This window comes from Rhagoletis pomonella, unplaced genomic scaffold, assembly GCF_013731165.1.
Source record: "Rhagoletis pomonella isolate Grant_MI unplaced genomic scaffold, Rhpom_1.0 Rhpom_scaffold_00003, whole genome shotgun sequence".
Classification (NCBI taxonomy): Eukaryota; Metazoa; Arthropoda; class Insecta; order Diptera; family Tephritidae; genus Rhagoletis; species Rhagoletis pomonella.
In genome coordinates this window covers 31,224,706-31,240,268 of record NW_023458557.1, presented here as the reverse complement: position 1 = coordinate 31,240,268, position 15,563 = coordinate 31,224,706, and the positions used below count along the sequence as shown (strand labels likewise).

At 34.7% G+C, this 15,563-nt stretch overlaps 1 protein-coding gene across 1 annotated transcript in view; it reads left to right on the top strand.

Annotated features, from left to right (window-relative positions):
- LOC118736174 overlaps positions 1 to 15,563 on the top strand; it is a 61,298-nt gene that overhangs the window by 41,200 nt on the left and 4,535 nt on the right. Inside the window, exon 5 of the mRNA XM_036466269.1 lies at positions 6,706 to 7,071. Within this exon, the coding sequence (XP_036322162.1) occupies positions 6,706 to 7,071 (366 nt within the window). The remainder of the gene's footprint in view (positions 1 to 6,705; positions 7,072 to 15,563) is intronic.

Sequence of the window (15,563 nt, the reverse complement as noted above, 5' to 3'; positions counted from 1 at the left end):
GGTTATAAATAGCGCGCCTCTGTTTATCAAAAGCCGCATTACATACGTATACATACTTTTTGTCTCCTTCCCACACTTCCAACATATGCACGTGTTTGCAAAATGATGACGAGGTGATTTTGTATGGAAAATCATTTATGCCCATATATTTGAATAAAATAAACATATATAGCAGATATCAACCAATACTTCCCATATACCAAACGAAAGGAAAACTCTTGAATTTTTGATTAAAGAAAACAAAAACAAAATCATTCGAGCGGTTTTCGAGCATTTTGGTAATGAAAAAAATTTGCAAATTTGTTCAACAATTTTTTGCCTTAAAATGCTCAATATTTGTTAAATTTATATAAAATTTGTACCCGATAATATTTCTACTGCTCCAAAGAACCTATATCCCGAAAATGAAAGTTATATATGCCAACAATAAGTTGCTAGAGCACTTTAAAGGCTCAAAATTGACCCCAAAATAAGGCAATGTTTACCGTTGTTTTTACGACAGAAACCGAATTGGTTATTTACAAAAATGAATCTGTCGACAGGTTTGGAATTTTATCTTTGAAACGCCATACTTTTCTTTGAAATCGCTTTATTAGTTCTCGTGTAATAAGCGTTTTTGTGAAGCTCTAAAAATTACAACTACAACATTTGAACATAGCCCCCATACCTTAAGGTAAGACGTATTCTACGTCAAAAGATAAGTCAACGCCGCCTATTTGGGAACTCTATTTTAAAAGCTGAAATTTAACTTAAAAGATTGCTAATTGCACTCACAGATATTTGCATAATTGCAAACTGACTTTATAAACAAAAAATTACACTTATTCCGCTATAGATTTAGAGGTCATAACGCAATTTATGTCCACATTGGTATAAGCAATGTGTTAAAACAGAAAAATACGTGGAGTTATAAAAACATTGGTTATGAAAGAGTTAAAAAAAAACAGTAACTCGCGAATTTTCCGCTTTCTGAAAGTAAAAAATTATACAACAGGCATGCAAACCTTTAAGCGCTGTTATACATTTTTTTCTGAAATTTATTTGTGTTTCTTGCTGTGATCTTAAATTTTAGTCATGGTAAAGAAAATCTTAAGAAGTGAGTTGTTTGACATTTGGAGAAGTGTTGCTGTAAGTTCTAAAAGACAACAAGGTGTCCGTGATTATGTGATTAGTAAATTTAAAGAAATATCTGATGAAAATGCTCGTTCCGAAGCAAATAAAGTAAATTAAGTAAATGGCTTTAGATTCGTAATCAGCAACCCAGAAAACCCCCAGAATCCCCAGTTACATAGAAATCTACCGATTTTTTTTCAATTTTCGTCCGCCATATTGGATCCGCCATTTTGAATTTTTGATAAGTGACTTCAGATTCGTAATCAGCGACCCAAAAATCCCCCAGGTAAGAAGTGGTGTAAAGATCCATCAACGAGTATTTGTTTAAATAGTTTCGTGCAGCTAGATTTACGATCCGAAACACTGTGCGGGATGTGCATAGCTCAGTGGTTAGCACTTCTGACTTTGCACATCGATGACGCGGGTTCGATCCCTGCTGAAAGTATAGAAAAAAAGAAGTCTGATGAGGGGATGTGGTGATCTCCGAAATAGCTGCTATAACTTCTACCGCTTAAGCATTGTTGTTTCCATTTTTCCTAACAAACAAATCGTGGTACAAAGTTCAATAACATTACTTCGATTAAATTAGAGTCATCTCATACTCGAATACTGGAAATATTTGAATTACAGTGGCAGCACCAAGGGCTGCACTTCTAAAACAACTTTCGAATTTTTGGGGTAAATTTTGAATTCTACTCACATTTTAATACTGGCCATCTGGCAATTTTTGGTAAGGTCCATAAATTGTTTTGATTATTCCGGCAAAAAAAAAAAATATCGCGTGCTTTTTACCAGACCCACCTACCGGCATGTATTTCGACACCTACCGACATATATTTCGACGTACAGTAAATTATGAAAAATCGAATCATCGAGTCAAACGGACGGTTAAAAGCACCCGCCACTTTTTTTGTGTGCCGGTGCTATTATTCCGTGAGTCGCAGGTCCAAGTATCGGCACATTCCGAACGAAAAATTACACTGAAAATGGCACAACGCCGAAACCGGTTTGTCTCCAATCCAAATTTGACAAGGGATGATGGAAAATCGTTCCACGTTACATCATATTCCTACCCTGTCGGAAACACCAACAACGAAAATGAGAATAACGGCACATGCGGTAATTAATTTATACAAAAATATTTTCTAATAAAAAAAATTATTTTAATTGTCAATAGCAATTTCAATCTTGATAGTTTATCAAGAAATAGATTTAAACTTCTGTGCTATAACTGGGAGTTCTTGATAAATAATCAAAAATTGACAAATTATAAATATATTGAATTTATAAAGTGCACAGAATCGGGCTGTAAGTATATACATATATGTTATGATATATAGTATATTTTTTCACAGTGAAGAAGTGAAGATTTTGGTAGTGAAGATTTGGTCACTTTTCTTAAGAGATTTTGGTAGAAAAAAATGTTGGCGAGTGGCACCCATGAAATGAACCTTTTCACAGCGCTCTCACGAGAAAAAGAGTTTCGTATCATGTCATCCTTGGCACAGCAGCTACGGAAATACTAACAGTCAACAGCAAATTCAGCATCTCTCAAAAGCGAAAATAGTTATCATATATACATGAGCACTGTTGCCAGCTTGGTGCTTTTCGCACCAACGCGAAAATTTTTGGTGCGTTTTTTGGTGCTTTTTTTTTAAGTTGAATACACCAAATCTGTAAATCTTAAAAACAAATCTAAGCTAAATTAGTAGCAATCGTAAATATTTTAGCAGCTTTACAAAAATGGAAACAAAAACATGGCATAATGACAATCGTAAGCGAGCATATGTATGTTTGGCAACAATTTTTTGACACAAAAAGATTTTTGCCACTATGAGCTTAAATAAGGCACATTAAAAAGGGAAAGCAAATTTCTTTATGTTTCAGGTGTCAAGCAGTCGGAAAGAACAGTTCTTTATGTTCATTTAGTTCACGAGCAGTGTTGCCACAAAAAAATTACCAAATTCTTAAAAAACGGACGAAAAATCCGAACAAATTACTCAAAATTTTCTTATTACAGATATGAGTATTGTGTACTGCAGACTATTTACAGGTACTTAGTATAAAAATTAATTACATTCTCCAATTCATTTGGTACATTTGTTCTTGCGGTTCAAACAAAGTATCACCGTTACGAAGCCGTTTGAGGAGAATGTGAACAAAAATCAAAATTTTTTGATTTTCTGGCCGCCATGTTGACGTCTGATCAAATCGCTTAAGTTGTGTATGATAAAATCGCCTCATTCGCGACGAAATGAGGACGCGAGAGAGAAAACTCGAAGAAAACCACACGCTTTTACATTGTGAACCGGAAGAAAACTAAAATTCTTTGCTTGAACGAGTCATGTTTGCATGATATATGGCGAAATGGGAAAAGTAGGTTTGAAGAATGTTTGCCAAGCCACTTGTGTGGTGTATTTCGCTCTTTATAAAACTTCGGAAAGCTTTTTGTTCAAAAATTTGCAGTGCGATTTAACAACTCTCTTGTGTAAAACATGGCTGCATTTGTTCTCTGCAAATATATCGAGAGAAAATTCCTCAAAATAAAAAATGACTTTTGGCTCCGTTTGTATGGAAGTCGTTCATGACTTTTTCATATAAATGGTAATTTCGTCGTTGATGTCATCTGCATGACTTTGTCCTGCAATGAACTTTTTATAAGTGACCGCTGCAAGACATTGTCTGTTATAAGTCTTTGATAGGAGTACACCTGCATGACATTGCCACCAGTGTCATTGTCAGCTATATGTCGTTTAGGATTCACAGCAAGTGCGACGGTGTCACTAAATCCTCATTAATGACAATGTCACCGGTGACCATTTTCGTTACTGGGATTGAGAGTCGGAGTACATACAATCGGTTTTATTACCCTCTTCTTCCCCCTTCATGCTGGCTCTTGATGCCCCCCTCATCCGGCTCCTAAATGAGCCAAGCCGGCTCCTCAGTGCAAAAGGCTCCTGGGAGCCAATTTGCCCATCTCTGGTATAGACTATAGATTGACTGTATCTATAAAAATTGTCTCTACCCTCCAGGAGTGCTGGAGTCAATCGCTACTTTTGAACCGCTACTGCACCGACTCCTAGGTAAGTAGCTACTCTTTTAACCCGTGGTAGTGCACATGGTAGTGCAGAGTCGAAACAGTCGTAAGCAGAATAGCGAAAAACTACGACAGAGGGCGCCCATAAATCACGCAAGTGACTACTTTAGTAACTCCCGGTAGTGCAGAGAGAGCCGATGGTGATTACCGCCTAGGACATTGCCTTGTAAAAGTAATCGATGAAATACACTGCAAGTAGTCGGTCGGTAATTGACGGTGTTTATCAGGTAGCTACCGATTCAGAAGTCCTGTAGTCACTCCCCCGTACTGCAGGGTATCAATAGAAGAAGGAGTATGGCAGACGAAAGCACAAAGAAATTTACGTATATATGTTTTATTGTTTTTAGGTAAAAATTTCAATTTCAATTTATTTCAGTATTAAGTATTAGGACAGTAAGACCAAGATCTTTTATATATAAACTATAGTATAGTACAACAAATAAATTCAATACTAAGACATACATTAATACATATAATTAAATCACATATTCATGGTTAACAGAGATTAAATTAAAATATTACATAGATGGTTCACCAATTGTTAGAAAAGTAGCTATGTATATAAAGTGGTTTTGAAGTTGTTTTTATTGATCTTGCTTTTAATTGCAGCAGGAATTGAATTCCAGATTCCTAAAGCATTGATGAAGAATAGTCTAGTAGAATTCTTAAAGTTAAATAAAGGCACCATTAGATCAAAGGGACGCTCACACTTTGATTAAATTAATTTCTCATAAAAATAAGGTGGGGTCTTTGTGGCGATAAGTTTGAAGAGAAAGACGCTGTTTCTTGATTTTAGATAATCAGTGATATCACATCATAAGAAGCTACATCTCCACGCAGGTATATGGTCAAACTTCCGCAATCCATATACATAACGTGTAATTTGGTTAAATAATATGTCAATCTTATGGGACTTTTAAGATGATGGAACCCTTACTAAACAATTTTCATTTTATGGAACCTCACATCAAAGTACTAAAAATCAAAGGCAGTGCAATTTAATTCCCCAGAGCATTTCATTTTGTATAGTGCTGAAGAAGCAAGTGTTCCACCATCGCTCTGACGTCCACATCCACCAACTTCAACCGACAAAAATTTGCATTTCGCATCTGCAACAGCTTGTAGTACTATAGAGAAATATTTCTTGTAATTAAAAAAACATTGATCCGGAACCCGCTGGACATTTTAGACGGATATGTTTTCCGTCGATGGATCCGACACAATTCGGAAACCCCCAAAGCTTCCAGTAGTCCTCTGATACTTTTTTCAAACTGGCTTTGGTATATGCAATGGTTGCCAAAATTCCCACAAGATACCGAACAGTAGAAGCACCCATTCGAAATGAAAAAGCTAGCGACCTAAATGAAATTCCAATTGCAAGGTATCTAAAAAATAAGAAAATACATACCTTAATTCATAAACCAACAAACTTTTATTGAATTTTTATTTTTATTTAATGATATGTATGTATATTAGACTGCATCACTCCCCATACAAAAAAAAATCGGTACTATTTTTCCATTGGAATTATAAAATCTATTATATTTTAAGACGTCCACCAAAATATTTCGGAAAAATATTAAGATTTAAGTGAGCTGGACCTATTTGAAAATACCTCCAAAAATCGAGTTTTTTATGAATAAAAATAGTTTCTTAAAGATTTTGAAAAAATCCCCTCAAATGATAAAACGGTTTAAGCTTAAAATATTTTCATAAAAATATTAAAAAAAAATTAAGAAAAAAAATTTAACGGAATCGTAATGATGAGATTTTTGATGCTGTTTTTTAACTTTTTTCAAAGATTGGTATAGAAAAAACTTGAATAACTGAACCTAAACTCTTCCGATTTAGACTTAAGAGGTGTCGTTGGAAAGCTATTTTCTCACCCTTTTTATTTCATTGCTAACTCATTCAAAGGATGGAAGAGAAAGGTAGGATGAACGAATGTCATTCAAAGTTGAATTAAGATGTGTTGGTATTCGAAAAAAACAAGATGGGACACGAATGACGTTTTTTTGGCCAGAAATAAAAACTGTGTGAAAATACCTTTCTACTGAGATCCCATAGGTCTAAATCAGAACATTTGTGGCCCAGCTATTCCAGTTTTTCGTAAACCAATCTTTGAAAAAAGTAAAAAAAACAACATAAAAAATCTCATTATTACGATTCCGTTGAAAAGATTTTTAAATATTTTTATGCAGATTTTTTAAGCTTAATCTAATTTGTGATCTGAGGGGACTTTTTTCAAAAAGTTCTTTAAGAAACTATTTTTATTCAAAAAAATCAATCGGTCCAGCTCGCTTAATCTTAATATTTTTCCGAAATATTTTGGTGGACGTCTTAAAATATAATAAATTTTGTAATCCCGGTGGAAAAACCGCAACTTTTTTTGGTGATGCAGTCTAATGTATATTTATCAGTCGTATTTAATATTTTCTTCATTGAATATTGATATCAATTATGTACATAAGCATGTATATCCTTTTGGTTTTCAGCTGCAATAATAAAAAAGAAATGGAAGCAATTGAGAGACACATTCCGAACTGAGCTGAAAAAGATTCCACCTGAACGTTCAGGTGACCCAGGACCAGGCGGCTCTAATGGAAACGCTTCACAGTGGCCATATTTTACGTCAATGATTTTCATTAGAGATCAGATAAAATGTCGAAAGTCGTCGGGGAATCTGACTCAGCAAAAACCATTGGAGGAAGGTATTTATATTGAAGATGAGGATAACAACAATGGTATCGATATGGACATTAATAAAACACCGAAGGGTCAAGGAAGCAAGGAAAATTATAGCGTCGAAAACAGCATGAGTACTTTTGAAGTAGAGACACCCAACACCTCACAAAGCGCACGTAAAAAACTTAAGCGAAATGATGAAGTGAATGCTGAAATAATTAAAATCGAAAAAGAAAACTTGATCTATTGGAACAGAGATCAAAACAGAAGATACAAACTGATGATGAGGATATGGCTTTCTTTGTGAGTTTGTTGCCACATATTAAAAAAATGGATCCAGGACAAAAACTTCTCTGCAGAATGGAAATACAAAAATCTGTTTACAACTTTGCCTATAAAAACGGGTGCTCCTCGTCGCAATACGCAAACTCATACGTCCAGTCGCCAGCCATTCTGGAATCGGAATCGACGCAATTTTCCGAAAATCCACAAGACATGTACAATATATTTCAGAAGATATTTCTTTTTTTCAAGAACAATGTATCAATGACATTTAATTAATTAAAATAAACTCTTTGGATTAAAATTGATTAATAAATACGGTTTGAAATATCGCTAGCTTAGAAAGAAAAGTTGCTAAGTCCCATTTTAAAAATTTTACAGGAGAGGAAAAAATCTTCCTATAGCCATTTTCTTTAACTATTTCGCAAGACTTTGAATCAAGCATTTTGCGCGTTTAAAGAAGAGCAAAAGTCCATAAGAATCAGGAGGTTTCGATATTTATTAAATGATGTCGTATTATTTTGGCCTTATCGGATTTGCGGTGCTTCTTTTGGACTTAGCAAATTTTCCGTTTATTGCTTATGAAGAGGAAAAAATAAAACAAGTACCTTTATAATTTTCGAAACGATGCGTATTCAATTTCTCTAGCCTCCTATATCAAAATATGAGTTTTCATAAAAAGTGGACTTAGCAACTTTTCACTCTAAGCTAGCGATATGCACTTTTTTATTTCGGAGTGAGTTCGGCGCAAAAACTCCACGGGTGGCGTAGCCGGAGTTGGAATGATGGTACTACCTTAAAGTCACAAACAATCTTTCAGTGGCCATGATGGGGGTTGTATTGAAATTGGTCCATTGTTTTTCAAGAAATGGCTCAATTTTTGATAAAATGTAATCAAAAGTATTAATTGACATTCTCGTATAATCAAAAAATGTCCGTCCGTCTTGCCGTAACTCATCATACAAATGGTGAAATTCTCCAAACGTTTTTCTGGACAAATTTATTTCGTGAATTCCTGTTTTTTCTTTATTTTCATTTAATTTTATCTTTAGAAAAAGGTTTTCATTTAGAAAAAATTCCTCATCTGAAAACGAATCCATTTTAGTTGTCATTGCATCGCAATCGTCTTCCACTACGTACACTCGCCAGCTCGCCCGCAAAGCAAGCAATTCGTCTTCGGCTTCGTCTTCACCTTCGTCTTCGGCTTCGCTTCCACTCTGTTTGCAACCTTAATTTTATATAATTTACAAAAACGAGGAAAATTCGAGTTTTTCGAGTAATCAAAAATTCGAGCTTTTTAATTAGGTTTCTTAGAAAATTTTTGAGTATGCACTTTTGTAGTTTGAAGTAGCTAAGTCTCAATGTTGATTTTTGGCAACTATTTGTATTTGAAGGTTTCCGATAGTATTGCGTTAGTGGCTACCATTCATCGATACTGGTTTCAAATTGAAACTATCGATTCTATCGATAGTGCCATCGATAGTTTTGCAGCTCTAGTTCCTTGTAGAAAGTTGTATATAACCCTTTGGCTACAGCGGCCAACAACACATACCGGTTAGAAAAAAACAAGCTGGCAAGCGCAAGCTCAACGCTCCTATGTAGGTATGGCACTCAGTACGGCAATCATACCAACTACGAGTACATATGTATGTATACTTGAAAATAGATAATTGCGTCTCGGTCAAGTTTATAGCACTTTTCTTTCTGTGTGCAACTCAAACCGACCGCCGTGCCTATTCATACCAAAACTAATTTCGCGGAACCCCGGTGAATTTTCTACGGAACCCTTGGGTTCCGCGGAACACACTTTAAGAACCTCTGCTGTATACCACCTCAACATAAGTAATAATAGGTAAGATTAATTGAAGCTGCCTTATATTTCTTAATAACCCTAAGTTGGTAACTTTATCAATTAATTTCAGGGGATTGGTTTTAAGATAAACTGAAAGAATACTGCTAAAAAGGAATTTTGTCTTAAAAACAGGTAGAACATATGACTTCGCAGGGTTAAGGCAAAGGCCGTTGAGAGCAGCCCAATGCGAGATAGATGATAAGCCCATATTCAAATCAGATGTGATTCTGTCCAAATCCTTTGAAGGACCCGATAATCATGAATATGTCATTTGTGAAAGCACTAAAGAACAAGGGGCCCAAAATAGATCCCTGAGGAACACCGCGTGTTACGGATTTAGTTCCAGAGGTAGTGATGTTCCGATACGAGTACATATGAGTAAATACTCGAGTACCTCTACCAAGTAGCGAGTATTTTTAGTACTTCCATACATGTGACCAAGTACTTGGTGGGTATCGAGTACATTGTGCAAGTATTTACTCGGTCGAAGAATTTATGCAACCATAGTCAAATTAGTAAAGTTGCCACAAGTTGGATATATGAAGTTTGACACATATCCCATGTGCTGAAGCTTTATGGTATTTCATACATTACGCAGGAAAAATACGTATATATATATTTATGCTAAAAATAAGCATATATTTTCATATTCACAAAGCCATTTCTGAATTAAATTAGAATATGTATTTACCTATAAGTATGTATATATTAAAAATAAGCATATATTTTCATATTAAAAAGCATTTTTGCCTTAAATTATATCTTTGTTTATTTAAAAAAGATTTCAAAACTGTTTTGAAATATTTCGTCCGAGTACTTTCGAGTACAAGTAGAATCGAGTATTTTCTAGCGATACTTTGAGAAGCATCGAGTACCCCCTTCGATGCTCTAAAATGAGTACTGGTATCGAGTACATGGTGGTATCGGACGAACACTATCCAGAGGTTACTGAACCAACCTTCAAACGCTGGATTCTACCTGTCAGGTAGCTTTTCATAAGCGATAGTGCAGTTTTACCGAATCCGAAATAAAATGAAAGTTTAAGAGTGTGAGATCTACGGATTCAAATGCTTTGGAAAAGTTAATTAGGCACAGGAGGGAAATATCACCATTATCAAAGGGAATTCGGAAATCGTTCAGAATGTTTACTATCATGTTCTTTTCGGACATATGTGACATGATTTGCTCAGACATTAGGGACTCAAACACTTTTGACAAGGCAGGCAAAACACTAATTGGACGGAAATCACAAGGTGAGCAACCACGTTTGTTTTTACCAACTGGACAAATAGAAGCGGCTTTCCATAACTTTGGCAAACAAGATGTGGTAAAACAGTGGTTAATGATGTGTGTCAGTCGACTTATGATGAATGGCATAACTAACTTAATAAATCGAATTGGCAGACCATCCTCGCCAACCGCTTTGGAGTTAATTTTGAGAATACATCTAGCCACATCACCTTCATATACAGAGGAAAATTCAAATTCGAATACGTAGTCGAAGTAGGATTTGGGGCGAATTGTGACATACAACCGTTAGACGAGGCACTACAACGAAACACATCATTCAGACTTTCAACATCTAACATACACTCAGATCTGTCCTTGGCATGTACCTGAAGATTTTCAATATTCCGCCATAATTTACAAGAGCGGAGAGAATGATATCGAGTTTGACTGCAAAGTATTTATACTTTTCTGTCTTAACTGCCAAGGTGGCTTTATTTTTAGCTATTCAAGTTTATCATTCACGGATTCGAAATATCAACAGTTATACAATTTTACATTGTCCAGTTCACGATACAAAGCATCCAAATCAATCGATCGGAAGTCTCGATATACATACAGTTTCTCTTTGCTTTGGTTAAATTTTAATACAGAAGAACGATTAGAAACAATAAAATAGTCAAGAAGACTGGCACTAGAATTATTAGAGCACCTAGTTGGCACTGAGATGTTAACAGCTGAAAGACCTAAGCTTGCAACATTATCAAGCAACGAAGAACATAATGAATCACCAGAAAGGAGATTGTTATTATTAAAGTCACCACAAAGTATAATATTCTCGTACTAGACAGCAATATTAGACAACTTATCAAATAAAGGACTTATACAGACAAATTTATTAGGGTTATACGCGCATGAAACATGCTTATTGATTTCTTAATTAATATATATTCTAAAACTAAGATGAAAAAGCTTCTGCTTTCAATTTAAAATGAAACTCCTCTTAATTTTATTAAAAGCTTTTTGAATTAATTAAAAAAGTTTTATTCTTAATGTGGCACGTCATTCATACTAGTACTATTCATGAAACGTCGCAAAGTGGAATTTTTGGCGAAATGGCAACGTTGTGAACAAAGCAGTATGAATGACCTATAGTAACTCCAATTGCAAATATCAAGTTTTTTCAAATCCTGCGCATAAGTGAAAAATAAAAGATTTTATAATTATATTTCGAAACAGCCGTAACTGATAAACTTTTTCTTAAAGTATTTGAGGACAATAAAAAAATGTGTTCCGCGAGTGTTGCAAAAAAGTTTTCATACAAAAGTAATCATCGGTGTCACAAGGTGTTAAATTTTGCAACAAACGCGACAGTTCCAACAATTTTGCTACCTTTCATGAATCCCAATATTATTTCATAGAAGAGTGTATGTAGTGAAAACTCCGTAGGCGAATTAATAGAGTTGCCTTTTAGTAGTCCGTGTTCGATGCCAGGTCAATTCAGTTATTTCCTTTTTTTTGTAATTTGTAAAACATAATTAAAAAATATAGCAAAAATTTTATGTACTTAATGTTATAGATAAGCCTAAGTTTATAAAAATCTATTAATATTATTAATTAACCAGCAAATACCCGGTATAGTTTGATACCTCACGGTGCTCTTGAACCAAATTCAACTGAGTCGGTCTGGAACGACGGAATTTCCCATTAGACTAGTTTGAGGGGCGTTACCAAGTAAAAATATACGAAGTTTGAAGCTTGTGCCGATTTCAAAAACTGTCACTTTTTCGATTTTAAGCCGAAATTTTCGCATTTATAGTATAAATAAGACTTTATATTAATAATTTTTTAAATACAACAATTTTTATGAGCGCGAGGCCGTATTAAGTGCAAACTTATTGTGGAAAAGCAACAATAATTTGAAAAAATGGTAGAAGTGATAGCTATTTCGGAAATCACCACATTTCCTCATCAGACTTCTTTCAGTAGGATTCGAACCGACGATCACCACTGACTCAGCCAGTTGCCTACGCACTGCGCTAAGTTTGTCTTGTTAATTCTTGTTGCTTATTTTCCACTATTTCACTTTGCTAAGCCAACTACAATCAAGCGCAGCTATTCCGCTGCAATTCACTTGATCATGTGGTTGTTGGTTTTGTTGGGTTTTGTTAATCTTTCTATTATTAGAATTTTTAACTTTTAGGTGTGCTCGTCCTTAAGTTATTTGCTTTTGTTATTTTTATGGCCTTATAACAATTATATTCAACAATTTTTATGAGCTCGAGGCCGTATTAAGTGCAAACTTATTGTGGAAAAGCAACAATAATTTAAAAAAATGGTAGAAGTGATAACTATTTCGGAAATACACCACATTTCCTCATCAGACTTCTTTCAGTAGGATTCGAACCGACGATCACCACTGACTCAGCCAGTTGCCTACGCACTGTGCTAAGTTTGTCTTGTTAATTCTTGTTGCTTATTTTCCACTATTTCACTTTGCTAAGCCAACTACAATCAAGCACAGCTATTCCGCTGCAATTCACTTGATCATGTGGTTCTTGGTTTTGTTGGTTTTTGTTAATGTTTCTATTATTAGAATGTTTAACTTTTAGGTGTGCTCGTCCTTAAGTTATTTGTTTTTGTTATTTTTATGGCCTTATAACAGTTATATTCAAAAATTTTTATGAGCTCGAGGCCGTATTAAATGCAAACTTATTGTGGAAAAGCACCATTTTTTCAAATTATTGTCTATGCAGTTTCTTTATAAATGTTAAAAATTATATCTAGTTTGAAAAACTAAAACCTCGCTATTATAATTTCCATTCGTACTGTCATCAGGTTTGTATCTTGAGAATAGAAATTGCTGCATCTTTTAGGCGCATCAATATTACATAGTTACATCTCGAGCCAATAAAAGGGAGGTAATAAAAATAATGCAGCTGATGCGCATTTCGGGTAAAGTATCTTAAATGTGCGCTTAAGCATAAAGGCAGCAAAGCAAAATATACTGTACACACTGTGGGGAATTTCGTAGTCGCCTACAACATTAGCTAACTTTTGGTCCACTTATAACGGTTAATTTGACTGGTTTCAAGTTGGTTTCTTTATTGCAAGCGGAAACACGTACGTTCGAGAAAAGCCGTTAAATAAAAAAAAAAACATTTAGTAGCAACAGTTTTCGCGAGTGCACTGTACAAGTCAGTTAATATTATTTAAAAAAAAATTTACTTTAAACACTTATTATTCTATAGGTATTATTTTAATAGTTATTTTTTTCATTTAATAATATAAACTTCTATTATCGTAAATTTTTTTGTGTGCCTGTACTCACACTTACATATGTATGTATAATATTTTATATAAACATGTACAAGGCCGTATAAAGAAAATCGGGGTCCGGTACTAAATATGGGTCGGGCCCTTCTCTAACCCTACAAGAAATGTAAGTATTTAAACGAATTTCCAACGTTATTACTACATACTTGTTCAGTACTTTTGTAAAATACCAAGTATTCTTACCTCTATTTTCGTAGTATGTGGATAATATTTTTATAGAAAACTTCGTCTAAAGGGAGTTTTTTTTTATATTATACTATTGTATAGGTCAATAGTCTTTATTGTTTTAGTCAAATGCATTACTTTAAGCTCAGACGGACTGTATGCAAGAAACTCGACTTCTTTTGATTTTTGATTTTTCCTGTTGTCAATAACCTCCAATCTCATGAACGCATAGATTCCCTGTGGGGAAAATCTCTAGTTCTGAACTGGTGCGCTTCTATTACATTTATACCCAGAACTGGTTCGCGATATATCTCTTTTGCATGCAAACAACTGGCGAATTTAACATGGCGATGTCCTAGAAAGTGTCAATTGCCCCCCGCTGCATCCCTTTTTCGATAGTTCCGAACTAGTCCTAAACCGAACCAGTTCTAAAATCGACAGACGAAAAAAAATCTATTCTATTGACTGTAGCTGACCTTGCAGAGGTGCTCGCTGTTATTGTTTACATTCCAGATGGTCCCAAGATGTTAAAATGAACAGAAACTTTTGTTGTGTATAATCAAACTATGAAAAAGCATCTGCGAAGTGCAGATTGAAAGTGCATTTGAACGAAAAAGCCGCCAACACATATCTATGTATAGTAAACTAGCCGCCGCTGCATCCCTTTTTCGATAGTTCCGAACAAATTCTAAATTCGTCACCTATCAGCGGTACTGCCAGCTAAAAACGTGAAATTCGAAGTTCTTAATCAGCTGCTTTGACAGAAACAAATCAAAATAAATATAATCGAAAGTAATAATGATATTAAAAAGAAATTAGTTTAATCGTTACTTGAAAAGACTTTTCCTTAATTAAGTAAAATACAAAGGATTCAGTGGCCGGTGTACTTTTGTCAGAGGAGTAAGGACAGGTAACAGTTGCATTATTATACAAAGGAGATTGCTACGAGATTGTTCTGATCCATTGATAGATATTGTCCCGCTTTAATTCTTGCAACGCTTTCCCAAAATTCCACCACATCCTCTTTAGATCCTTTTACAAAGCCTCGAGCAATGTCCGGCCCTTCGCTCAAGCATTCCGCTAGATTTTGGCATTGCGAGCGATTTGTTGTGATCCTCGACCTGATAGTTTTGTAAACATATAATAATAAATTGCTTTTCTGTTCACACTTCAACTTAAATACATATTTTTGCGCGCTTTATTTTATTGATATTTTAAAACAATTCTGTTTCCCTTCGACACGAGTTGCTATTCGTACAAAATTTCCGACAAATACATAAAAATGACAGCTACGTAGGATTCAGAAGATGGCGTACGAATTTCGAAATTACGATACGACAACGCGGATTTCAGCATACCAATTTTACGATTCGTATTTAGCAAAATCGAATCTACGAAGGATTACAGCATAGGGGTGTTAATGTACATATATAATCACGAAGAAAAAAATATTTCCATTAATTGGATGTAAGTCCGATGAATTGATTTATGCAAAAAAATTACCCAAAATTTTTTGTTTTAGTTGATCGCATTTTAGATCTAGGTGTGCGATATGTTTCATATAAGGCCAGATTGGGGGTTGTTTTGACTAGCACGGTAATAGCTTTACCACATTTGCATGTGCACCTAGACATGCGCTTTCGCATTTATTGGAATTTATAATAGCTATGTGAATATTAAGTAATCAAATTTATCAACTTAACAAAATCGTATAATTTTTATCTTCCAACTATATTTAAGGATAAATCCCGCCCGCGGGATACAACCGACCCCATAGTCGGGCCTGCACATACATATATATATATA